The sequence below is a fragment of the Exophiala bonariae genome (genome assembly GCF_035927105.1).
Source record: "Exophiala bonariae strain CCFEE 5792 chromosome Unknown scaffold_1, whole genome shotgun sequence".
NCBI lineage: Eukaryota > Fungi > Ascomycota > Eurotiomycetes > Chaetothyriales > Herpotrichiellaceae > Exophiala > Exophiala bonariae.
This window is the reverse complement of record NW_027042476.1, coordinates 2,363,589-2,389,366: the sequence shown is the minus strand read 5'-3', so window position 1 is coordinate 2,389,366 and position 25,778 is coordinate 2,363,589. Positions and strand designations below refer to the sequence as shown.

The following is a 25,778-nucleotide window of genomic DNA, read 5'->3' as shown; positions in this document are numbered from 1 at the left end:
ACTGGATGATTGTCGGGAGATGGGCGGAAGGAAGGCGCCGCTTTAACAAACCAGACAAGCCTCGTGCCTGCCCCCCTTTGTCTCAAGCGGCAGGGACCACATACACGACTCACCATGGCTTCACAGTCTTGACGGCAATTCTCATCCCGGTCTTTTGCTCCCATAGTCCTGAGACAAATCAACCCACTTTGGTCACTCAGCGACTTATCGCGACGATACAGCAACATCCTACCAACACTCTCCCTACTATTCGCCACAGTTAGAGACAAGAACCCTGCACCATATCCTCCCCGCGGCGTCGCTGTCAAAGGAACAGCTACTGACTGCTTGAGACATCACTGAAGGGATTGCTGAAACAACCAACAATAGCAACCATGGACTCAGACTTCTTCTACACTCAACAGCGCCAGGATCCGGACTACGGTCTTGATCCTGAGAAGGCTTTCAATCAGCTTGCAAAGAAACATCCAATAATGGCTGTACCAACCTCATATCCCACCTTTGCGGAAATTGAACGCCAAGCAACAGCTCTCTCAAAGTCTATCTTCCAATCCTGGAAAATTCTCAATCATGTCGTCTGCGGGCGCTACGAGGCAGTCTGGCGTAGGTGGAACAAAAAGTCTGATAGACAGAGAAAATCAGTAATCTTGGAGGCAGATCCAGATATCCCTCCCAACCATCATCCTGATCAACGAATCTTGATGCGCATGTTGGAGAAAGGTTATTGTCAATGCTGTCAGAAAGTCAAGCCAACCTTTTGTGATGCAGTTCAGGCTAGAAACAAAGCCGCATTCAGATGTCCACAGATAAACCTGGAAGATTTGGTCAAAGGAAAGAATCTCCTGCTGTTACTCGACTGTCGCGGTCGCCATCAACCACACTGTTTTGCCCATGCAGACCTCGAAGCATGCGCGACGGGAAGACACAGTACCAATATTCCGACAGCCTACCTGCATGGTTATACCATGTATCTGACCGGACAAACTACGGAGGAGGGCTACGGTAAAATCGTTCACTGGAAAGATGAGACAATTACATTTGCAGAGGTGGGAGACACACTTCAGTTTCAGCCTGGCCACGGCTTGCTTGTTCTTGAGATACAAAGCAAAATACTCGAATTCTTGGTCAAATGCTGCTTTGGAATATTCAGAGATATCCCGAAGGACGAGCTCTTGAAACTCGAAATAGCTGCGCCATCGGAAAACGTTGAAGCCTTGCCTACGATCCAGTATCGCTCCAATGGCCAGTTATCAACGATGATCGCTGAAGCACCTTACCGTCTGCCGACAATCCTAGACACGACGATCCTCCTGGCACTGGTTGAAGCTAGGAGGAACGCTGCAGAAGATCATATTTGGGACATGAGAGAAGACCCAGGATACTTTGCATCAGTTCTGACCGAGCATCACGAGCACAGACCAGAAATTATTCGTGATATTGATGGAAAAGCAAATCCGATTCTGAACGACGATCGAACATGGGATCGAGTCCTCTCCACCGCGGTTGGTAATGCGTATGAAGATCTTTTCTAGTGGAATAGATTACATGGCAAGATTCGACAACTGGCTTCACGTATTGGACGGCATGAAGGAGTCCTGGTTCCTCACCAACGTCTGTCTTCTAAGGTTGAATACCCACTCATGTGGACTTATGGGACATTGCGTGAGCTTTGTTTCATCGTTGTGAAGCGTTTCATGGTCGCGGTCTCCTGTTCACACCCAAAATGTGCTCTTTTTGCGCGATGCCCTCACACCTCAGACAAGACATCCGAAGCTGAGATCTTTATCAAGGGAAAGTTTGAGCCATTGTTGGTTTTGGTTCGACATCTTTCGAGACCCCAGAATCAATCGATGGAAGCATTACATGGTACAATTGACGATATACAATATTATCTGGACCACGATCCTGCCCAGAAGAATGTGTTCACATCCTTTGTGCAGAAGCTTTTCTCAGACCTCGCACTGATCACACAGATTGCCCACCAAATCGATATTTTCTATTCTTGGGCACCCCTCTTCATTCATGGAAATAGCGAGGATATCCCTGAGCCAGGACTGAAGTATGTTCATGTGGACAAAATTGTCAAGGTCCTCCACATTCCGAAAGTCTTTGATTGCAATTCTCTCTTGAATCTTCGACACAAGAAGTTCTACTACCCCATTGAGAAGGCTTATGATGCAGCACAAGTCACAGCGTTGCAAAAGGCGGAGGCAAACCTTGATGAAGTTTGGGTGAAGCTTGAAATCCATTTCGCTAGCCACCATACACGCACACTCGTGAACGTGTTCAAATCGTACTACACCAGCCATCAACGAGAGATTCGAAGAACACCTGCATACGTCCCTCTGGAAGAGGATGGGGTTGATGCAACACTCAAATTTGTTGGGACGACGATGAATCCGAATATTCCTTTCCGCAGCATCATTGGATATAATGAAGGACATTCGAAATTCAGCCCCGAGATCAAGAAATCGAGGATCAAAACAAGAGGTACCCCAGCTCCTTCGGAGATGGTTGAACAAGGGCAACGCGGGGAGAATGCACTTGAGGGAGAAGGGCCAGGCATGCCTAACAAGACCGACCAGGAATATGATCTTGGTAAACGGGGTCGGAAGGTTCTTGCCACATTACTTCACCTCAATGACACGCGAAATCAACGTGGGGAGATAGCTTGGAAAGATTTCCTGCAAGTCATGACAGCACTGAAATTCAACGCTGAGAAGCTATACGGATCAGTCTGGCAGTTCACCCCAACCACGGGTAGTGTCAAGCGAGGCATTCATGTCCACGAACCTCATCCGTCAAACAAGATTCACTTTTACATGGCTAGAATGATAGGCCGACGACTGAGCCGTACGTATGGTTGGACGGAAGACATGTTTGATCTAGACTAAAACGTCAGACCAAGTGGCTACGTTTACTCAAGAAGGGACAACAATTCAGGTTCGGGATTTTGTGAAGGAGTAGTATTGGAGCTACCAAAGAAAACTTGACCGCTTTGAAAGCTGTCAAGAATACGTGCAATCATGAGCACATCTTGTCGAGACAAAGCTTGATTGGAAGCGGAACTACTTAAATAGGATGCGATTGTGGACTGGGACGGTCAAAGGCTTGTTTGAGCTCCGCAGCCAATGTGCGAGTACGCACGGTTCGCCCAGTTGATGGATACATTAGGAGCGTTACCAGAATACCATCCGGACTTTAAGCGGACTTAGAAATAGGGTTCTTCATTGCGTATACAAAGTAGTGCTCGAGTATTTAGCTCGGACTTCGGACTCGGACTCGGCCGAGGACGACTCCTTCTACTGCAGGTACGAAGTCTGTGCCCATAAACGCCGGAGAGGTCGACCGTTCAATTGAAGGTTCCCCAGATCTCTTGGTGACATAATCTCCCTCCTCAGCAGATGGCACTAACCTCCTGTCGTATTGCGATATACACTAACGCCCTTTCGGAAAACAATGACCACAACGACTTCTTCGGTCTCATGGGATCCTATCTCAAACCCAACAATTACACTCAAGGAATTCTTCCATCATGAGCTGCGTGTCTGCGGACTTAATGAAACTCCGCCAACATCTGAGGTCAACGATAGGACATAAAAGGACGCAAGGTAAGTGCAATTTCACACCTTCATCCCCATCGATCAGTCAATGTTGAAACCGCCTGCCTCGTGCCTGTTTGCCCCGAGAAGAACTCCATCGATCAAGTTCCTCAGAACCTCCACACTCGTCTTCCCAGAGCCCATCCCCATCCCAAATATCAACTTCCTCGCCAAGACCCACAGCAATATGTCCACGCAATACGCCAACATGCAGCCGAGCGGCTTCAGCAACCGCGTGCGCAATATCGCCATCGTCGGCGCAGGCGGCAGCGTAGGCAGCTACGTGGCGCGCGCACTCCTCGGAACCTCACAGCACGTTGTAACAGCACTCAGCCGCAAGGACAGCAAGAACAAGCTGCCGGCCGGCGTGATTGTGAAACACGTGGACTACGACGAGCCGTCGACGCTGGTAACTGCTCTCCAGGGCCAAGACGTGCTGATCATCACGATGAACGTGATGGCACCCCCAGACACACAGCGGAAGCTCATCGCCGCGGCCGCCGAGGCCTCGGTGCCCTGGGTGCTCCCGAACGAATGGGGCGCGGACCCGTCGCAGACGGCGCTCATCCGTGACGCGTTCCCACACAACACGTACGCGGCGACGCGCGACTACATCGACGAGCTCGGCGCGAGCAGCTGGATCGGTATGATCTGCAGCTTCTGGTACGAGTTCTCGCTGGCGGGCTCGCCGTCCCGCTACGGCTTCGACTTCAAAGAGCGCACCGTCACGTTCTTCGACGACGGCGAGACGAAGATCAACACCAGTACCTGGGAGCAGTGTGGGCGTGCGGTGGCGGCGCTGCTGAGCCTCAAGGTCCTGCCGGACGATGAGAACGACAAGAGTCCCTCGATCTCGCGCTTCCGGAACGACTTTGTCTATCTGTCTTCGTTCAACGTCAGCCAGAAGGATATGTTTGCGTCGGTGCTGCGTGTCACGGGCGCCAAGGAGAGCGATTGGACGGTCAAGCATCAGAGTTCCAAGGAGAGGTATGATGAGGGCGTGAGTATGTTCAAGGCTGGGAATAGGCTAGGCTTTGCTCAGCTGATGTACACGCGGGTCTTCTACCCGTCCGACGAGGGCAATTACGAGAAACGTGGCTTGCTGACCAATGAGCTCTTGGGCCTGCCGGAGGAGAAGTTCGACGAGGCGACCAAGAGAGCCGTTGATATTGCCCATGGGGAGGGCACGGCTTATTGACGATCTAGAAGGTAAGGGGGTTTTGGATGGGGCTTGGTCGTTGGGATGAAGGTTTGCGTCGGCATGTTGCATTTATTAAGAACTGGTATCATCAGGCTGTGAGCTACTGTTCCTCTTAGATTACTCGACCGACTCTGATCTGGTGATACGAATTATCTCCTGTGCACGTCCGTCCCTGTCAGTCGCATTGCCCAAAAGTCTAGATAACACAGCATATAAGGCTGCAGTACAACCATCGCACTTCCTTATACTGTCATCCACGGTCTGGATGAGATTTGCTGATCTACAACGTGCCGTAACAACTCTCTACCAGACAGTACCCTTGACCTGGTTCCCATTAATGGCCTCGAGTTTCTTGACGTTGACGTTCCTCCACACCATGATGCAAATGACCAACAGAGGAATAAACGCCGCACCGGCAATGACCATCTTGCGCTGGACATCAGCATACGCGGCAATGATGGCGTCTCTGACGGGACTGCCCAAGGGGTAAGACTGCTGGACGATGATGGAACCATAGATCTCGGCGGCGAGGTCCTTAGCATCCGCAGGGAGGCGGTTGTACAGCTGTGTGGGCAGGGTGTTTGTCCACAGGGAGCCGGCGATGGCCATGCCAATGGCGGCGCCGATGGAGCCGAACATGGAGAAGATGGCGGTCGCGACGGCGAGCTCCTGGTGGCTGACGGACGCCTGCACGGCCAGCTGGCCCGTCGTCACCCACACGCCGCTGGAGATGCCGTTGAACATCTGACACATGACCAGGTAGCCGACCGACGAGCTGGGTGTTCGGAAGTGGATGAGCAATGCCGTGCCCAGCACGCAGAACGGGATCCCCGTGTACGACACCACTTTGTAGCGTCCGTCCCACCGGATCAGAAGCCCCGTCAGTGGCATGAAGAAGGCAGACGTCAGGGAGAACGAGTTCAGCACGTAGCCCGATATGGTGATGTCGAGGCCGTGGACGACCTGCAAGTAGGATCCGTAATAAGTATCCCAGCAACTAAGTAGAAGAGAAAATTAGTACTGGAATTGCGGACCAATAGTTCCGACACCCGGATTTGACTTACAAGATTGAGAGGAACATGATTCCGTAGAGGAGGCAAGCGCCGATGATTGTGCGGTCTTTCAGAAACCTGAACGGCAGATACGCGACAGTGGCGAAGTACTTTTCCCACACGAAAAATGCCGCCAGGCAGAGAACTCCGAGCACGATCATGGCGATGATATAGCCAGTCTCCCAGCCTTTGGGAGCAGTGTACACGAGGTTAAAGGGCAAGAGGAGGAGCGACCACCCAACAACGGTCAGAAACATGCCGACGACTAGAATATGGTTATTGGTCAGCGTCTCCTCATTACTAAAGATTGCGAGCTGTAGGTTTTCAAGGGTGTGCGACATACCATCAAACTGGACAAAGTAGTATTTGCAAGATTCCCAGACAGTTCGGCTTTCTGTCTTGACCGGGTAGATTCCCTGCTTGACCGCCTTGCGCTTACTGAGGATAAAGATAACGGCTACGGGGGCGCAGAAGGCGACCAAAATGATACAGAAAGCGCCAAAAGCCCATCGGAAGTTGACATTAGTATAGAACAAGTCGGCGATCCTGGGACCCGCGAAATTCGTCGCGATCGTAGGGGTATAATTGAGACCGTAGATGATGGCACGATTCTTCAAGGTCGTGGTGTCGGCCAAAATGATGGAAATGACGTAGATCAATCCGAGGTGGCCGACCCAGTACAGGGTGTGGGCCGCCGCATAGGTCTGGACATTTTGACAGGCTGCTTTCATGACAATGCCGACGACCATGAGGAGCAACATGGCGAGAAAGCCTTCGACGCGGCCCCAGATGTCGATGATCTTGGCGATGGCGAGGCTGGACACTCCTCCCAGGATCGAAGCGACGATGCCGGTGGTGGCCAAGAGGCCGTGCTGTGAGAATTCCGAGGTCACGTATGGTGAGAGGTTTCCTTGGACGCCTTGCAGGAGACTGTCGCAGAACGAGACAATGTAGAGCCTAGTTTTGTAAAAGGCCCCTGTGGTAAGCATGCGTGCTTCTGTTCGCGATTCCTTTGGAAGGAAAGTGGAGCTGGAATGGGATAACACTTACAGTATAAACATGACGACTAGCATTTGTTTCGACCACACCGTCGTAATAGCCTCCACCTGTCGAACACCTGCTTGTTTCCGCTCGGCACCGTCATCGAGCTTGCCGTCATCAGAGAAGTCTGCATCTACATTATCGGCCGCGGCATGCTTCTCAATGTTATCGTCCGCTCTGGCCGGGGAGGTAGCCGTAGCTGGGGGCGTCGATATCTCTGTGACTGCCATTCCGCTATCTTATGGCAGTATCAAAACGTATAGAGTGTGCGGCGTGAAGCGCAGGGAGATGACCAGAGCTTGACGAAAAACTGCGACGTCCCTCCGAGAGGTAATATATTCCTGCAGATAAAGTTCGCAGGGCACCCTCCCATCGATGTAAGAACGACATTGACCTACCTGGTCAGAAGCAGTCCTCGGCATCCATGCCAGTCTTGACGATGAACATGGCCCATCGGTGGGACCAAAAAAAAAGCTCTCATGCATACTTTTGTTCGAGCCGAGATCGATCATCAGGGCACTGGATTCGTCTATGGAGTCTGTCAACAGAGTCCACCAACAGTACTATTGGCCAAGATTCGAAATGAAGGGCCTTAAGCACTCTTCAACCATGCTCGTCCCACGAGTATACGGAGAACAAGCATGAGAGATGAAATAAGCGACGGGGCGAGCACCCGTGTTCGCTGCCTTTGAGTTACAGATGGCATGGGTCATCTGAAAGCCGATTATCGGATTCGATTAGATGAAGAGTGATTATCAGTTGATCTGATAAAAAACCAAAGACCCTGGGAACCGTGGCGGCGGATGAGGCTCCAAACTCGGAAATTGAAAGACGGCCAAGCTTGAGAAAGTCGTTGCCAAGAAATGGCAGTCAGTCCCTCTAGCGTATCAGAGATGCGTAAAGGCTTTTGATGTCTCCACCGCGATAGCTTCAGGCATATGGCGATAGCAGAACTTGTCCAGGCCTGGGGTTTCTCGAACTGCGAAGGAAGATTGTCCACATCGCACGTGAGTCCAATATCCATATCGGGTGTACCTGAACTGCATCTCGGCCAACAACATCCGTAAATATGCGGGTTACTCGTACTTTCTTGGTGGATGAAAATAAGAAATGGTTGCAGGATAGCCGTGGAATTCCATGTAGTATCTTCCATTAGTAACTGCCGAAGAGGATGTAAGACTAATGGGTCCTTGGGTGGATAAAAGACTGATTAATTCGGAGACAATTTCATTATGTTGAATTGCCCAAGCACTGCTACAGTGTTGGCACAAAAAGCTATCGATGGCAGGACACAACTATGATCCGTTATGCGGAAGTTGAGGATTCCAGACTCGCGAAAACTTTTGACCTATTTGCCTCTACCTATATACTCCGGCAAACAGGATCATCACATCTCAGGACTACCACGGTAGGTAAAAGAAAGAGAAGTGCGCGCTCATAGATGAGCCTTGCTAGAGCCAGATGATGAGCTCACATCAAATCGATCGAGGTTGGTCACCTTGGTCCATGCAGACACAAAGTCCTTGACGAATTTGTCCTGTGCGTCCGAGCTGCCATAGACTTCTGCAATAGCACGAAGCTCAGGGTGAGATCCAAAGATCAAATCGTGGCGAGTGGCAGTCCATTTCTTGCTACCTGTCTTGCGATCACCACCCTCATACACCTCGTTGGAGGCGTCGCTGACCTTCCACGCGGTATTGACATCGAGCAGATTGACGAAGAAATCGTTGGTAAGCTGACCTGGGCGTTGAGTAAAGACACCGTGGGAAGATCCATCCCAGTTGGCGTTCAAGGAACGGAGACCACCGACGAGAACAGTGGCTTCGGGAGCGGTGAGTGTGAGCAAGTGGGCCTTGTCGACGAAGAATTGCTCAGTGCGTACACGCTTGGTACCCTTGCCATAGTTGCGGAAAGCATCGACAACAGGCTCGAGATGCTCGAAAGATTGCGCATCGGTCTGCTCTTCGGTGGCATCTGTTCGACCTGGGGTGAAGGGAACTGAAGCACCTGAAGCCTTCTCGATAGCAGCGTTACCGGCTAAGATGATGAGATCTGCGAGCGACACCTTCTTGCTACCTGAGTTGAACTTCTTCTGTACGCCCTCCAAAGCCTTGAGAACTTCGGCCAACTCAGTTGGGTTGTTGGCCTTCCAGTCCTTCTGAGGAGCAAGGCGAATACGGGCACCGTTGGCACCACCACGCTTGTCGGAGCCACGGAAGGTGGAGGCAGAAGCCCAGGCGGCGCGGATGAGTTTGGTAGGCTCAACACCCGTTGCGAGGATCTCCTTCTTCAAGCTTGCAGCATCCTTATCATCGATGAGAGGATGGTCGACAGCTGGAACTGGGTCTTCCCAAAGCAGGACCTCGGATGGCAACTCGGGACCAACCCATCGGGAACGGGGGCCAAGGTCACGGTGCAACAGCTTGAACCAAGCACGGCCAAAGGCATCGGCGAACTGATCTGGATTCTTGTAGAATCGCTCCGAGATCTTTCGGTACTCTGGGTCGTGAATCAATGCAAGATCGCTGGTCAACATGGTTGGGAGCTGCTTCTTGTTGGCATCAAAGGCGTGGGGGATGATTGGTTCGGCATTCTTGGCCACCCATTGGTTGGCACCAGCGGGACTCTTGGTCAATTCCCATTCGTATTTGAAGAGATATTCGAAGTACTGGTTGCTCCATTTGGTGGGAGTCTTGGTCCAGGTGACCTCTAGACCGCTGGTGATGGTATCTGGGCCCTTTCCAGACTTGAACTTGTTCTGCCAGCCGAAGCCTTGGAGCTCAATCTCAGCAGCCTCGGGCTCCTTGCCAACGTTGTCGGAAGGGCCGGCACCGTGGGTTTTACCAAAGGTATGACCACCGGCAATGAGAGCAACAGTCTCCTCATCGTTCATGGCCATACGACCGAAGGTGGTGCGGATATCTCGGGCAGAGGCCTTGGTATCGGGAATACCATCGGGACCTTCGGGGTTGACGTAAATCAAACCCATGTGGACAGCAGCCAGTGGCTCCTCCAATTCACGGGAGTGGATGTCTTTGTGCTCCTTCTTGTGCTCGTCACCATCGACAACACCATGTCCTTTGATGCCTTCCTGGCCGTTTGCGTAACGGACTTCATTGCCCAACCAGGTGAATTCACCACCCCAGTAGACTGACTCATCAGCCTCCCATTGGTCTGCGCGGCCACCGGCAAAGCCGAAGGTCTTGAAGCCCATGGATTCGAGAGCGACGTTTCCGGTGAGCAACATCAAGTCGGCCCAAGAGATCTTGTTGCCGTACTTCTGCTTGATGGGCCAGAGGAGGCGACGAGCCTTGTCTAGACTGACGTTGTCGGGCCAGCTGTTGAGGGGAGCAAAACGTTGTTGGCCACCACCGCCACCACCACGACCGTCAAAGACACGATAGGTACCGGCGCTGTGCCATGCCATACGGATGAAAAGACCACCGTAGTGACCGAAATCAGCAGGCCACCATTCCTGAGAGTCGGTCATCAGGGCGGTGAGATCCTTCTTCAAGGCATCATAGTCCAAGCTCTTGAAGGCCGAGACATAGTCAAAGTCTTTGGTGTATGGGTTGCCCGAGGGCTGTTGCTGGCGCAGGATGTTCAATTTGAGGTCATTTGGCCACCAGTCAGTGTTTCTGGTACCACCGCCACCGATGTTGACGTTCTTGTGGTCGACTGGACATTCACCCATGATTGCTGATCAGGATATGGGATTTGATGTGTGTAATGAGGGATGATCAGTGATCAGTAATGACAGGAGAGTGAGGAAGGAAAGGAAGAGAGGAAAGAGGAAGGAAGGAAGAATGAAAAAGAGAAATGGAGAATAAGTTTCTTCAGCGGGAAAGAGCAAGTGACAATCACCAAGAAATGGAAGGCAGCACGCCAGAATTGCAGTAGGCACGATACCCCGCGCGTCGTCCTCCGTCTCGAAACAACTGATACAAGAAGGGAATGGAATGCCCCTCAGGCTTTCGTCCTCTCGGGGGTCTAGCGGTCTGGCGGTCCCTCTCTGGAGTCCTATTCCCCCTCAGGCTCGCTGTATAAAGTTATCTTTACACCGAACCACCAAATGATGAGGGACGAATTAGTAAATGGACGGTAGTTGATCTCGTCGACCCCTCCACATGCCACCATCGACTGGTGCCAAGCCAGAGTCTCGCTCTCGCTCTCGGTAGCCTGATATGGCAAAACCCCACCGAAATATTCCACCAGCTTTTCTCTTAACCAACGACGTTCAACATATTTCACGTCTCGGTCCCCCACTACTAACCCGCAACATGATGGACTCGGATCCTGCAAAGCATATACAGATGTGGTAAAAATTCATGGAGGAGTCAGTCCACCACGGTAAGCCCGTCCTTCGGCCAGTGGTTGACATCCTGTTCCTTGGTAGCCCTGGCGTCGGAAAGGCTACCTTTTTATCGTATGTCATATCATACCTGCTCAATCACGGAATCCATGCTTCATTCCACATCATGCCAATCCTCACAGTCCTGACTGGTCCATGTGGTCCCGACCGCTTTCCGAGACATGACCTAGGTACTGACTTTGGTTGCACACACCGCTAGACAACTACAGCACATCCGCAATGGGAAGCTTGATGTTTCTGTTCCCCGGGCACGCGTCTTGCCACCCGAGAGCACCCTGTCCTTTGACGTGACGCTCTACCGTCGTCCCTACCAGTTCAGGATCCATCCCTCCACCTCGACACTCTTCATCGACGACTTCCCCGCCGAGCCAGACTTCACCATCATCGCCTTCTCCATCTCGTCTCGCGAGTCCCTACACAATGCCCAGTTCTACTGGCGGAAGCAATTGTCCATGCACTATCATGATCAGGAGCACGCCATGCCCGTCATGTTGCTGGGATTGAAAAGAGACGAGCGGACCGAGAACAGGCTCGAGGACGGATCCTTCGAGTGCGTGATGCCTCAGGAAGCATACCGGGTCGCGCAGGAGATGCGTTGCGATCGCTATGCCGAGTGCAGTGCCGTCACTGGTGAGTTGATGTGGGAGGTCCTGGAAGATATCACTCGGACGGCCGCAAAGACCACAACCGACGAGGGTGGTCTCAGTCAAGTCAACTCGTGTTGTTTGATGTGAGGAAGAAGTTGGATCATGCATGGGGAGCCATGTGCGGAAGTCTACACTGCTATACTGACGTAAGTTTGTTTTGTGCATGTGCAGTATATCTACATCATGATGGGTGATGATTAGCAACGGACCAAATCTCCACAAGCATATACATATTAGACATTAATAGGTGTTTTGATTGGTATGTACTTATGCATTCTGAATAATCATCACTACGGAGTGCCCGCTCGATTGGTTCGTTTCACGCCGTGCCCACGGTAATAAAAAATGATACAAAGTCCAGCTGAAGAAAAAATTCCCTTGTTGTAAAGCCGTTGTAGGAATGAAGATAGTTGTTCGGAGCTCACTGATGACCGCACCGATGGCGAGGGTGGCGATCAATACGAGTCTGGCGAACCACTGCGGCGACATAGGAGGAGGCCGAGAAGCCAGGCCATCGAGTCGACATTCTTCGTGTCCGTTTTCCGCATATCTTAGATGCCGAAACCCTTCCTCTCGCACGGCATCTGTATCGAGTCCATCCCATCCCATCAAGTGGAAGAAATATATCACCACCCAACTAAAACAAACAATCCAAACAACAACAGCAAGCCAGACCGGCGAACAGACCAGCACAGATGCCGGGCCCGCTACCTGATTTTCTCTCTTCAACGTAGATCGGCTGCTGCTGCGGTGGGTAGTAGCCTCCCTGGGGAGGGCCGTACTGGGGCTGGCCGGGCGGAGGATAGTAGCCGCGGTTGGCGTCGTAGTTCTGCTGGTTCGGGTCCATGTACATCATTTGGCCCTGTGGCGGCGGCGATGCGTAGCCTGGGTTGTTGCCATATGTGTTTTGTGGGTATTGCGGCGGGGGGTACTTGTCGGCCATTTTGTGTGTGTGTATATGTTGGGTTGGGTTGGAGGTTGAGAGAGGTTCGATTTTGGGGGTCAGGTACACGGACTTGCGCTCCTCGTTGGTTTGAATGCAGGAAAGAGGTTTGGTGGATTAGAGACGCTGGTCTTCAAGCGCAAACAAATTCTGTTTGTGGTCTTTCACTTGCAGTGGTTGGTGGTGAAATGAGGGTGATGTAGTTGAAAGGGTAAGAGAAAGAGGAGAGAACGGGAGGGTTTGAATGAAAATCAAATGACAGCAAGAGTGAAAGTGCAAGTCTGGGCCACCTTACTACGAGTCTGAGATGTTATTAAACGTTTCGAGGTCAGAGACATGACTGGCAGACCAAGCAGACAAGGCGACAGCTTCGCGAAGCTCCAGCCGCTGTCCGGCTCTCGACGCGTAATGGTTTGGTCTTGGACGACTTGGCTGGGCCACCTTTCACTGACGGAGTGAACTAGTTCCGTTCGTATGCTCACTTCTCACCTTTAGGCTAAAGATTTTGAACTCATTGCGCCCGTTATTCAATTAATCGCTCGTCGCTGTCTGTTTTGCGTGGGAGAGATGTAACTGCGCCAGTTGGTTACACTTCATCGACCTGATGTCAATAGATTTATTTCTGGAAGGGTAGCATTACTCGCAGGCCGCCCAAGGTTTCAGCTACGAGATACGAGGGCCACTCCCATAACTGCTACGGTGGTGGCGCTTTGCCGAAACCTGACAGGCATAGGCGAAGGTGGAGGTGGAGGGCAAAGTCTATAACTGAGGCTCAGCTTTTACTGGTGATGTGGCGTCTATCGTAGTCACCTGTGGCTGAGCAACGGAGTGACCTGAAGTCGTGGAAGTTGCAACTTCAGTCGAGTGGACGGAGACTTACGAGGGCTCTCTGCGCCTGCCTTGGTGGATGATTGATCAAAGGAACTCGTCTTTGCCATCGTTGGTCCATCGTGTCATCTTCCTAAAACGTAGGGAGGGAGTAGGACGTGACGAATACGCTTCAAGTTCCCGGAGAGACGTTGTGGATCACCTCATACAAAACCTACATCAATAATCACTAGCTGGATGCTTGATCTGATCAAGGCGGCCATGCACAAGTACTTCGTATTGTGTTTGTGCAATGCCCGTGCATATCGCACAGCTCCCTTGAACACATTCCTACCCCATCCCTTCGCAGTGTAAATTGAGGCACAGCGCTATGACATCTCGCATCTCCCATCTCGCATCGACCAGGACCGTGTCCCCATACCCGACGGGGATACCTCGTACAACCGTGGCCAAAAGAGTAAACTGGTCGAACTTTAGCATGATCTCAAGGTTCAATGCTCTTTAGGTTCCTCTCCCATAGTTGCACTTTAGGGAACTTTCCAGATCTTCAAGATACTTCAACGTCCCAATCGGATCGTGCACGATTGCCGTCGCCTGAGGAACTTTCCTTGCGGAGTCGTGAGCTGAAAGAAGCTATATCGATATATCAACATCATTGCGCTTGGACATTATTTAACCCAGTGTGGACGGTCAAGTATTCAAATTCGGAATATTCGCATGTCTGAAAATTCCATTTCGAGTATTTACGATGAGTCCTCCTTCGCATCGATGGCTCGACCATGATTGATGCTCAATCTTCTTTCGGATTGGCCAAAAGTATGGGTCTGATGGACTGATTGCGGAGAGAAACCCTACACTAGCGAAACAAGCCGGAAAGCAATCGAATTGAAAGCCAGGTGTGCACTGTTGGATAGGGTGGATTGGTCATTAACAAAAGTAGTTGATGCCAGTAGCATACTATTAATCTTTAATCCCAAGAAAGTGAAAAGTGGAAATTCAAGTTGCCAGTTGTTCGTTTGCTGCTAGCGTTGATGGAGCGAACATGCCGTTTTATCTCATCGCACAGATAGCCATCTTGTTGTCAATGTAGACCCTCACTTACCACGTTGTTTTGATGCATGCAAAGAAGCATGATGCCATTCTTACCACATAACCTTAGGCCTGTAGACAGTGCTGGCGTTGACCGGCCCTGCAGCAATCAAAATGCCTCCCCCCGGAATGAATATCTCTGGTCCAATTGCGACTGCATTCGTCCCGTGACGTGGTAGACTCATCGGAGGCCCAATCAACCAGGAGTCGTTTACTGTGTCATATACCTCCGTATTGTTGAATACACCATTTGGGTCCATCGTATTGCCTTCGCCACCAAAGGTGAAAAGATACTGCCTGATAGCAACGCTTGCCAATCCACCACGTGCAGTGGGCAGTGGCGCCTTCTCAACCCAAGACAATGACGGTGACGTGAGATCCAATGCCCAGGTGTTGTTGCGCGTGTTATACTGGCCCAAATCTCGGCCACCGGTCACATAGAAGGTATGGCCGATAACCGCCCCTGCAACATGATCTCTTGCTCCTGGTAGTGATGGGAATGAGGTGCTCCATTTATTGGTCTTGGTATCATAGGAGCTGACGAAGTTGACACTCAATTGGTCGTGATTCCCTGTGAGGTCGAGCTTTGTAAGTCCACCTGCGAGAATGATGGTAGAGCCGTAAACACCAACGGCTGCACCTCCTCTCGCGGTGCCCTCAGGCATAGGGGCGATCTCTGTCCACGTGTCCAAGCTAGGGTCGTAGACGTAGCTGTTCGCAAGATTGTTCCAAGTGCTCATGTTTGCGCCGGAAAGACCTCCGAGGAGGTATATCTTCCCTCCGACACTCGCCACGTTGCCATGATTGATGCTGACAGGAAGAGGGGCTGCTGAACCCCAACTACGCTGTTCGATATCGTAGAATTCAACATCTTTCACAGGTTGAAGCTCCACCGGCTCGTTGAGGGTGTCGCTTGTGTAGGAGAAATTACTCGTGATCCCACCAATGATGTATACTCTGTTTCCCACCGCGACGACGGATTGTTCTTGTCGAGGCGAGGGGATTGCGGGCAGTGCGTGCCATTCATAATCCGATGGTGAGATGCGAGTTGTAGCCCCAGGCGCGGCCGAGTTGAGGGTGATGAGGGCCGATAGACAAAAGTATATGTTCAAGCTGAAGAGAGATTTAAGCTCCATCGTGAATTCTGTTTGTATCGATAATGTTAATGGCAGTCTGATGTACTCGAGGTGTACATTAACATTGGACTGTGGTTGATAGACATTTATATGTGTTATCGACCATAGCCATAGGTAGCCTGTGACCTCATTGATGGCTTCAAGAAAGTCAACGACCTCATTGATGTTTCCGTGGAGCCTGGCAGTGAAGCCGTAGTTACGACCGATAGTTTTCATGTCAGTTTCTCCGGACCGAGCTGGCAAGCAGGTCTCGCAGAGGAGCTAGAATGTCCTAGAGGACTAAGTCAGGGTCATATCTCAACGAGAACAACTACCCAATGCTGGTGATGTGCATTTTGCAAGTACTCAAGGTTCCTGACAAGGCTCGCAAACCCTGATTTTGCCAATGGGGCTATGCTATTAGCAGTATAAGAATAAAGCCCAGCAGCCTAGCATACGAACTATTTGGTCGAGGTGTCTCGCTGTTTCTCGCTCCTTACCTTGACAGACCGAGTCATCTCTGGTGAATGTTGCGAAAGCAGTCTCGGTACGTGACGTTCGTTCTTGACCGAGAACCCCCAAGCACTGCTTGTTAGGTGGAGGCTCATCTATCGGCCGAGTAAGAAGCCGGCCGACAGCTTCCAGGCTTCCAGACTCCAAACAATGACGAAGGAAAAGGTTGGTTCAACTCTCATTAGCTTAACATTTGAAAGAAGCTCATTGTTATAACATTGATCAATGCTTGACCCAGAGATTCACATGAGTGAGGGACAAGGCTGAAAACGGGTGGTAAACACCTGGTGGTATGAGTTTTTGCCCAGAAGTCCGACCTCGTCGCATCGTAACTGCGGAAAATCGCGTCGTATTGGGCGCTCTGCCCAGATGGAAGCCATGCTAGTATGCTGGTATATCATGCAGAGAGATTCAAAGAACATATAACAGGACTGCCGCCTGCTCACTGAGCTTCGCTTCCTTCCTCATGGAGTGCCATAAAGGATTTCCTTCAGGTGTTCGTGCATCACATATTGCCAGCCGTTGCATCAGGCAGTACAGAAGAGCAACGATTTGCGGGCAGATAGGTATTTGGACCTTATTGAAAACTCGATTTCGAAAAAGAGCGCGAAGTTGCTAAGTTCTGTCACGGCGAGAACTTAATTGAAGGAGGCTGGATATTGGTGAGATGACGTCATTTTCACGATCAGCTGCCTGACTAACGACAACTTCCCTTGTTTCGTCCCTTCTTTAGTCCAATCGATCACCTGTAGCGGATTCACCAGCTATGAAAATGGCCCACAGGGATGATATGATCCATCTTAACGAGACATCTTAATGTTCTTGCGGTAACCAGGTATTTCTGATTGTTCCACAACATTTTGCTGCAGCAGTGAAACAGTGACTTGGAAGTACCAAAGCCTTTCTTCATGATGTCCAGGGGCCAGCTCGAAGCCACCAAACTAAGCTGCATCGCAGTCATTGTCCACGCCGTATCTTCCTCACTCCAGGCCGTTCAGTGTGAGGTCTCAGGAGGAGAAGCGAAGCATTTCTAGGTCTCTAAATTTTGGCGGATATAGAATTCTGCCAGTCTTGGACGCTAATAGTTTGCTAAGCCACGAATTAATGGTAAGGGCGCTGGAAAATCTCTTGGTGAGTTGGTTATTGGCCAGGGACTCAAGCCTTTCAAGATGTCCAGTGAGGTGTGTCGCGATGTTTCTTCAGCATCACAATGGTTAACCGAATGGCCTGTCTCATGACTTGCTGACTTTTAGCCGAAAGACTCATCGACAATGACTATTGCGACATTGTGACTTGGACGATTTGATATGGCGTATACTGGCGAGATGACTATTGCTCAGGACGGGTGGGTGTTCGTGTCTCTGGCAATGACGGAGGCACGACTCCTGGTTCTTGTTCAAAGTTGCCTATGGTTCCCAATCAGACTACGTTTACGGGATGCAGTGGGAAGATATAACTTCCTCGGTGAGCCTCACATGGATTCTTGAGCCTGATTGCCATCTTAAGGACCTACCTACGAACACTGCTCCGTATTATAGTTTGCCGAAACCCTTGGCATCTACGATGGCGCCGCGAACATGTATAGCCTCGCTCAAGCCAGAGCACGCGTTGGTGATTTATCTAATGCTCTTGAATGATTGATCAATTGATCAATACAAGAAACGGAAATTACGCTACCGAGATGATCAACGATGAGTATACGCACTCATACAGCATATGACCGATCTTTTCTATGTACAAGTCTCGAGATTTGGACTCGCGACCATGCTCCATGCTGGCTCATGAGCGCGATGACTAGCAATTGCGGCGATGCACGTTAGGGACTGGATCAGACGCAGAGGATCAGTCCTAGACTGACGCTGGTCGGAATCGTTGAATTCCTCGCACAGGCATGGCACGGGGGCACATTTCCTGATTTTAGGAGCTGCCGTCTATGTACTAGGCGGTGAGGTCTAGAGCCGTTCGTCTCTACCCTGAAGGAATGTATGCCACCCAATCACAGCACCGCCAGGACTTCTGGTACAATATTTGCTCTACACTATGTCTGGCCTGCGGGATTTACAATTCACCGCAACAAGACGGCGACGAGATCACCGTCTGTTTTACGCAGCCGCAGGATATCCTATTTCTGAGACATCATCACTTTCGCTCTGTTGTTGTGACAGATGTCATGTCTGAGTTTCCTTTTGCAAATACTAACTATTGTCATAGCACACACAATCAACTCCTCAGAGTGTCCCCCAGGGGCCTATCCTGGAAGGCAGGTTTGGGATGTCTGGCAGCCATTACCGCTGACCACCCATTTCCACCAAGCATCTTCCCCCCCCCCCAGACCACTCTCGCGGAATGATTCTTCCTGCCTTCGTTCAAGACACCCATTCCAGCAACCGTACCCTGTTTCAACATGGCGCAGTGGCAGGGCGAAAATGAAGGCACGCTTGATAGCACGTGATGTGGTCGAATGATCGGCTCAGATCTAGCTGCCACGAATAGGCCAATCTAAAATCAGACTTCTTTCCCAAGTGACAGCTACCACGCTAGCAGTACTCTGTAGAGTCATAGTCCTCAGACGTACGACCGGTCAGTGGCTTCGCAGAAGGTGATCCCATTGCTGGGAGACACAACTTGATCACAAGCCAGGCAGAAAAGGTTCCGGCAGGCAGGTGTTCTCAATCAGGGAATCTTGCCCATTGGACAATCTGAAGTCTTGCATCGAGGCCATCATACATGATTGGGCAGGAAGAGCCGTCAAGCTCGGCTGGGCTGGTTTTGTGTCTGCATTGCGGCATTTTTGCGATTTTGCGAGTCAGCAATGACACTTGCTTGATAGTCCGGTGAGTCCAACAAAGTCATTCGGTGGAGGGAGGGGTGGGCAGAAAGAGGGGGGCAGTATCCAGAGACATGGATGGATAGGCTTTAATTTTTGGGATCGCGTTCCAAGACCAACCCGGACGTGGAAAGGTCAGCGTTCCAGCGGGCGGCGTTGGCAGTTTTGTTCTAGACTGCCAGATAGGATCATTCTGCCTTGCCAATTACACGTCGTTGCTTACGGCTGGGCTTTGATACGAGAGGCAGGCAGGTTCGAGTTTGGGAGAAAAATGGTCAGGCCGCACGCCGTACGAGGTGGGCTGGGTAGGCGTTAGCGCCCCGAGAATGAACAATTTGATGCCTGCCGAAAGATCCTTTGAGGGAGGGAGGGAAGGAATTCCTTGCCCATTCGCTGCCGGGCTGGGAATCTGGGAAGCTGGCGGAAACGCTATCCGACGTGGCACGTAGTTTAGTTTCTCCCGCGGACGAGTAAAGAGGTGGTAAAGTGCAGGCGGGCTGAGAACTTGAAGCAACATCGTGGATACTGCGCACTTCAGACGGCGTCAACTGCGGCATGACGATGACTGGCTACAAACGTCCCTGACAGCAGATTTAAATGCACATCGTGATTCGATCGTGATCTTGGACATGGGCAAAAAACGGTGTGGTGCCGGTCGTGATGAAATGTTGACATCTAGCTTTTTTCGGAGTTTCTTATCGCACGGGTCCTGCATGACCCAGGTGGGTTTTTCGCATCGCTCCGGAATAAGTCTCCTTCTTTCCAAGTACTTGCGTAAACTGGGTTACGACTGCACTGGCTTGAAGGACCATTCGAGAATATTGCTTGTACCGAGATACCCCAATCACGATTCGAGTCACCTAAACGAGCCAACACTACTGCGATTCGTATTCCTATTGCCACTGGCTCTTTGACTCGGGGGACTCGGGGGATGGAATTGAAGGTTTTCCCGTAGTTGCAGGTACAGATACACTATTTGCTTCGTTGCCGAGCTGATGGTACTGGACAAGTGGTCTACAGTCTCAATCTATCCGTACAGGGGGAATATTGATTCTCTGCTCGGCATCAGCATCTAATCAGGTGAATGAGAACGCCACTTAGACGCTAGATAGATACGAGTAGGCCACGTTGAGGGACTTGCTTGGAGGTGTCAAGCACGCCGAGTGTGAAGTATTCAAGTACCTGTACGAGGAGTAGCTGAGACTCGAGAGTTATGCAGGCTGACATGCGTGCCAGCCGGGAGCATTTTCGTCTCCTTGGGTACGAGTACCTACTACTACTGGTGGTATCTTGTCAGTAAATGTCATCGAACAAGGAGCAAGGCCCAAGAGATAATCAACACATGAGACTGCGGTGGGTTCATTCGAAACATGTCCTGGAGGGGCACTGAGCACCTACTGGCACTGATGCTCCGCTCAGAGGCAAGATGGGTGGGTGCAGTTGACGCGAGGTTGTTCAAGGCTGCATGCTCTGACCTTACTATCGTTGGGCACGGCTTGGGACACGCGTGATGACGCTTCGTACTTGAGAATTTGGAGACGGGACGTAGACGTCTAGCATTATTGGACCATGATAGGACCGAGATCTTGTCTGTATCCTGTGTCGCTACACAAGGAGCAGAGTGGATGGAGATGAGTTGGGACAACGTTATCGGTGACACAGTGCTTATCGATGACAGACCAGGAGAACCTTGCCTTTCACTTGGGGGAATTGACCTCCAGGAGTCCAGGACTGAGACTGCGCACAAAATTGAGTACGGGGTCGCTCAGGCATAGGCGATGATTGGAGAGTGGCAGCAGTCGACCAGTGAACGTCTACATCTGGATGCAAATTTCGACCCACACCATTAGTTGACATTCGATTCCGTCGCTGGAGAATGTGACAGAATTGACAGAATTGACAACCCTCCGGTGCCACAAGCTACGCATGACCACGTTGCTCGTGGCAGGACAGTATCCATGCCCAAGTTTTGACGGTCGATCATGGAGTTGGGTTGCCGGGAACGCGAGCATTAGTCCCGCGCAAGCTCCTGCATAAGTCGCAAGTGATGGAGGGGAGTGTCATGACCTGATGGGTTGTGTAGACCTAGGATGGATCAAAATTAGTGTCGGGCGGCTGTCGAGATAGTTCGAGGTGGAGGAGTTCATTTCCCCAACAAGCCCTTTCGCAGTATTCTTTGGGAAGTCGACTGCAAAAGCGTGCTCCAGTAACTAATCAGAGACGATGTCGGTTCTGGCTAGATTCAAACTATCCCATGCAGTTGATGGACTTGCATCGCCCCAAGGAGCGGGAGCCAAGCCAGTTCTAATAAGAACCGTTCCAATGCTGCGCACCACTGCAGCAGTGATTTCAGCGAAGGTTGCTTGAATGCAGACACTTGCAGTAGTGCGTGGCAAATCCTTAATTGACATCAACGAATGGCAAGATAGGGAGAAGTTCGAAAATGCGGGGCAAGGAGAGGCAAGTAAGGCAGCCAATGCATCCCAGCGAAGGAGGATGGCTGACGCATGCGCTGTCAACCATCTGTGGTGAGTTGAAGGCTGGAAGCCTTCTTGGAACCTTGAGGCTTGCAGTAGTCCATGTCAAGGCGGCACACTCGGGGGCGAAGAAATGTCATCAGGAATAGAATGGCATGAGGCGACCACGAGATCTGCCAGACACCCCCCTCTCTTTCCAGAATTCAGTGCCCCATCCTGGCACAAACTTCCATCTCCGAGCAGTCATTTCTATCAATCATACAGACAACAAAAAGACAGTCACGTGATGATAAATTGACCGTAGAGGGGTGGGTGTGTGCTGTTACTTGATACTCCTGATTTGAAATGTTCGCTCATGGTTTTGTCTTCGAAATCCACTTTCCATTCAAACTATATACAGGAAATCGACAGATTCAAATGACTCTAGTCGCTTTGCGGTTGTTCAAACTATCGATCAAGTGTATCGCGACAAGGCCTATGGAAGTTGCCCAGTTTTGTTCGCGCCGACCAGTTTTATCGACGGCCAGGTGTACCGGAAGTCCTTTTTTGGTGTACAAAAAAATGTTAACGTGATAAAAAAAATTGACAAATTCCTCTCCGTATCCAGTTCATCGTAGGTGTCGTCTCTCGCCAGCACTTGGTCTGAGGGACAACGATGAATCAACTAGTTCGCAGGACCGCGCCTTTTCTTCCAATGTTCGTGTGATCCGCTGCGACGACGCTAAACTTGGAACCACTCCAACCTCGCATCTAGAAAAATTTGACTCCAAACAACATGCTTCCTTCATGTGAGACCAACACAAGCCTTCCAGGGACTTTTTAGGCAAAATAGCACAGGAACATCTCTCGAGATCGGCCCAGTAATAAAAGTAATATGTCGTAGACCACCTGGGTATCCAGAAGTATGAAGAAAAGACTCCGATCGTAAAAACAGCCATGACGTCGTGAAAGGGCGTCAGACTGGGTTGGGCGCAACGTATGAAAAAGTCCCGAATATTAATATGCGGTAACAGTGGGAACAAAATTGGGTGGCAAATAATATTGCTTTTCATGATCATTCAGGGGAATAACGTTGCCGTAGAAGTTGAAAATGGGTTGCAGACGATGGCCAGCGTCGGCATAGAACGCCTCAGACTCGTAACCAGAATCCGTGGACAGTGAGGAGCAGGAAGAACCTTGTTTCGAAGCGGGTTCGAACAAGGAATAATCCGATGGTTGAGCGTGGAAGGGTTGCCGTGGGCATGGAGAGGCGGGTGGGGATGGAGGAAGGACCACGTTGGCACAATCCATGGGATCCACGTAGTATGTTGGAGATTGAGGAGGGGACGGCGGCAAGGTGTTGTAAGACGGCATGGTCAACCTGGGGCAGTTGATAATGGCCTCCCGAAGTTCCTGGAGAGAAATTCTCTTCTGAGGGTCACATTCGAAGATGCGTCGCAAGATCATATTCAACTCGGGAGAGATGGGCAAGATCGAGCTCAAGAACATGGGGTCCTTCAAGAACGCGCGGAACGTGGAATCCTCAGGTGAAGCCTTCTTCCATGGGTTACGGCCACAAGTCAGGTTAACCAAGATAACGCCGAGACTCCAGACATCGTTAGGCGCAGAAGCGTAACGAGCATAGGACCTGGTCGGTGGTTGTTGACATTCTTGAAACGATTAGCTTTCGGACCAGAACTGAGAGGGTTTGATATACATACCTGGAGACATGTAGAAGGTCGAACCACACCCGAAGTCAGATGTGACGCAATCCATGGTAGCGAGTCCAAAATCGGCCAGTTTGACAGTGGAACCGTGATTGGTGACAAGAATGTTCTCGGGCTTCAAGTCACGATGATAGATCCCTTGGGAGTGGCAGTACTGGACGGCATCCAACAATTGCAAAAAGGCATGCTGGGCTAGCAAGTCGTCGCCCATAAAACGGCCCTGTTCGGTGATGTTGGAAAAAAGGTCGCCCTCGGGACAGAATTCAATCACAACGTATGTGCAATCTGGGCTGTCAAGAATGCGCTCCAGCTTAACAACATTGGGATGACCGCTTGCGAGATGGTGAAGAGCGATCTCTCGCTTTTGAAACCGTCGTTGTCTGGCATCCAGTCCGGTTTTGGGAAGAGCCTTCACGGCATAAGGGATATTGGTTTTAATGTCGATGGCCTGGTAGACCACTCCATAGGCGCCACATCCAAGGATAGAGACAAGTCTATAAGTGTCGTTCAACAAACACCCAAGTTTGTCTTCTGGTCCAAGACAAGTCGTCAGTTGAGGAGACGAGGGTGGTGTTAGAAGCATTATCGGGTGAGCCCGAAAGTACTGAGTACTTGGCTAGGAAATGGACAAGTCGACAAAGACCAACAAGGCAAGAGACCACTCAAAACATGGGTCCAAAAGATCCGGTGACTGTGTTTGAGAGAGAGATGGAAGTCAAGAAAATAGTCCGGATTCCTTTGGAAGTTCTAGTCCAACGGGTCCAAGGTTGTAGTCGAGTTTGAGAGATTCGAGATAGTAAGGAAGGACTCGAAGTGGAATACTAAATAAGATAGATGATAGATAAAGACAATAGAAGGATATGGTGAGGTGTTTGTACGGGCGGATTTGATGGTGGTGTTATTGGTGATGGGAGGGGGTCTTGAGGTAAGTATAGAGAGGCAACATACACTCCCATTAGGGTATGACGGTAGTTTCAACTGAACAAGGCAAGGCATAAAAGATGGTCGAAAACGCACGGACGTCGATGATCCATGTCATCCATGCGAGTGGGGCAAAACGCTTCAAGATCCTGGTTGAAGAGTGCTGCGAATAGAACGCCATCGAAGATAAAGGCCCACCTCGATGCGTCAAAAGTCAAGAGGGCTCGCAAACCCTGGGCCGTGGTCTGACGCTAGATGACGAGTCGGCCCTGAGCAGTTTTGGTTTAGACCGACCTGGAGGGAAGCAAGACGAGGCGGGCACACATCTGGTGGGCATTGAGACGGGTGGGTTGCATGCTCTGGCCACTGTGCCAGTTGAGAAATGGTCGGATCACCTAGTGGCTGGGTGCATTTTCTGTCACAGATCAACATTCCTTGCGAGACCGAACGCCAGGCGCTAGCCATCAGCCAGTAACCTGCGAGGTCGCCTACTCCTGTACGAACGAGCAATCCAGCAAGTTGCTCTCCTGACTCACCATTGGGCCTGCCGCCTGCCTGCAGCCTCTTTGCCCAATGCTGCCAGGCTGCTCGAACTCGGAGAAATTAGAATCCACGATGATCATGATAATGTCATTTTCCAAGTTTGGGCTGACTAGCCAAAACCATCCTTCGTATCGAATTTCGCCCTCTCCGAAGCCAGTCAAGTCAACAATGTTGCTAGATTCTTGTTGCCCTCCAGATATGCACGATAGTTGAAGGGAAGATCAGTTCTCGCTGGTCACTTCTCCTCCAACTCTGGTCGAAACCAGGTTCCTGGCAAAAAAAAACACTTAATTTCTGTGTTGACAGCTCCACTATCATTGGATTCCTCTGACGCCAGCACAGACGGCAACAGACATGAGACGTCCATAATTGATCGACCGTTGGTGGGGTCGAGGAGAGACCTGGTCGGTGAGATGCTTGGATCGTGTTGCTTTTTGCGCCTGGCATCTCCGCACTGGTGGAATTAGTAGTACCAGTGCTGCTGAGCACTCATTTGTTATTCGCTCGTGTTTCAAGCCGACATGGGTAGCGTGCAGTCAGACCAGGCGAGGCAAGATGGACACTTCAGACTGCGGCCAGTCTGAGAAATACGCACACTCCTGCTTGACATTGACAATACAGTTCGCCCAAAGTGACTCCATCTTCCCAATCAAAAGGATAGACCAATGGTCGGTGGGAACGCATAGCCACTCCAAACGACTCCTGCAGACTCATAGTGCCATCTCACGGGTCAATGCCCAATTGTCCACAAAGTGGTTCTGTGATTTACAACCACAGGGCGCTGCATTGCCAATCCTCGCCTATGAGGAGACCATGGCTCTGATGTGAAGCCTTCAGTACTCGTAGAATTCTGGTGCAGTGGTGCATGGTCAGCGCTACAGCAGGGCAGAACTGCATTTGG

At 50.9% G+C, this 25,778-nt stretch overlaps 8 protein-coding genes across 8 annotated transcripts; 4 read left to right on the top strand and 4 right to left on the bottom strand.

Annotated features, from left to right (window-relative positions):
• Window positions 1-374: 374 nt before the first annotated feature.
• On the top strand, window positions 375-1,532 carry LTR84_000839 (uncharacterized protein; the record flags this gene model as incomplete). Its single annotated transcript, XM_064844468.1, has 1 exon — window positions 375-1,532. The coding sequence occupies one exon, from the start codon at window positions 375-377 to the stop codon at window positions 1,530-1,532; it is 1,158 nt and encodes a 385-aa protein (XP_064712328.1).
• Window positions 1,533-1,640: 108 nt separating this feature from the next.
• Window positions 1,641-2,894, top strand: LTR84_000838 (uncharacterized protein; the record flags this gene model as incomplete). Its single annotated transcript, XM_064844467.1, has 1 exon — window positions 1,641-2,894. The coding sequence occupies one exon, from the start codon at window positions 1,641-1,643 to the stop codon at window positions 2,892-2,894; it is 1,254 nt and encodes a 417-aa protein (XP_064712327.1).
• A 757-nt stretch (window positions 2,895-3,651) lies between these two features.
• LTR84_000837 (uncharacterized protein) lies at window positions 3,652-4,800 on the top strand (the record flags this gene model as incomplete). Its single annotated transcript, XM_064844466.1, has 1 exon — window positions 3,652-4,800. One exon carries the CDS (start codon window positions 3,652-3,654, stop codon window positions 4,798-4,800), a length of 1,149 nt encoding a protein of 382 aa, XP_064712326.1.
• A 306-nt stretch (window positions 4,801-5,106) lies between these two features.
• On the bottom strand, window positions 5,107-7,126 carry LTR84_000836 (uncharacterized protein; the record flags this gene model as incomplete). The annotated part of the gene is made up of 3 exons (XM_064844465.1): window positions 5,107-5,800; window positions 5,868-6,812; window positions 6,906-7,126. 3 exons carry the CDS (start codon window positions 7,124-7,126, stop codon window positions 5,107-5,109), a joined length of 1,860 nt encoding a protein of 619 aa, XP_064712325.1.
• Window positions 7,127-8,331: 1,205 nt separating this feature from the next.
• On the bottom strand, window positions 8,332-10,590 carry LTR84_000835 (uncharacterized protein; the record flags this gene model as incomplete). Its single annotated transcript, XM_064844464.1, has 1 exon — window positions 8,332-10,590. One exon carries the CDS (start codon window positions 10,588-10,590, stop codon window positions 8,332-8,334), a length of 2,259 nt encoding a protein of 752 aa, XP_064712324.1.
• Window positions 10,591-11,224: 634 nt separating this feature from the next.
• Window positions 11,225-12,002, top strand: LTR84_000834 (uncharacterized protein; the record flags this gene model as incomplete). Its single annotated transcript, XM_064844463.1, has 2 exons — window positions 11,225-11,322; window positions 11,468-12,002. 2 exons carry the CDS (start codon window positions 11,225-11,227, stop codon window positions 12,000-12,002), a joined length of 633 nt encoding a protein of 210 aa, XP_064712323.1.
• A 2,826-nt stretch (window positions 12,003-14,828) lies between these two features.
• Window positions 14,829-15,911, bottom strand: LTR84_000833 (uncharacterized protein; the record flags this gene model as incomplete). The annotated part of the gene is made up of 1 exon (XM_064844462.1): window positions 14,829-15,911. One exon carries the CDS (start codon window positions 15,909-15,911, stop codon window positions 14,829-14,831), a length of 1,083 nt encoding a protein of 360 aa, XP_064712322.1.
• Window positions 15,912-22,703: 6,792 nt separating this feature from the next.
• Window positions 22,704-23,996, bottom strand: LTR84_000832 (uncharacterized protein; the record flags this gene model as incomplete). Its single annotated transcript, XM_064844461.1, has 2 exons — window positions 22,704-23,356; window positions 23,408-23,996. 2 exons carry the CDS (start codon window positions 23,994-23,996, stop codon window positions 22,704-22,706), a joined length of 1,242 nt encoding a protein of 413 aa, XP_064712321.1.
• Between the last annotated feature and the right edge of the window lie 1,782 nt (window positions 23,997-25,778).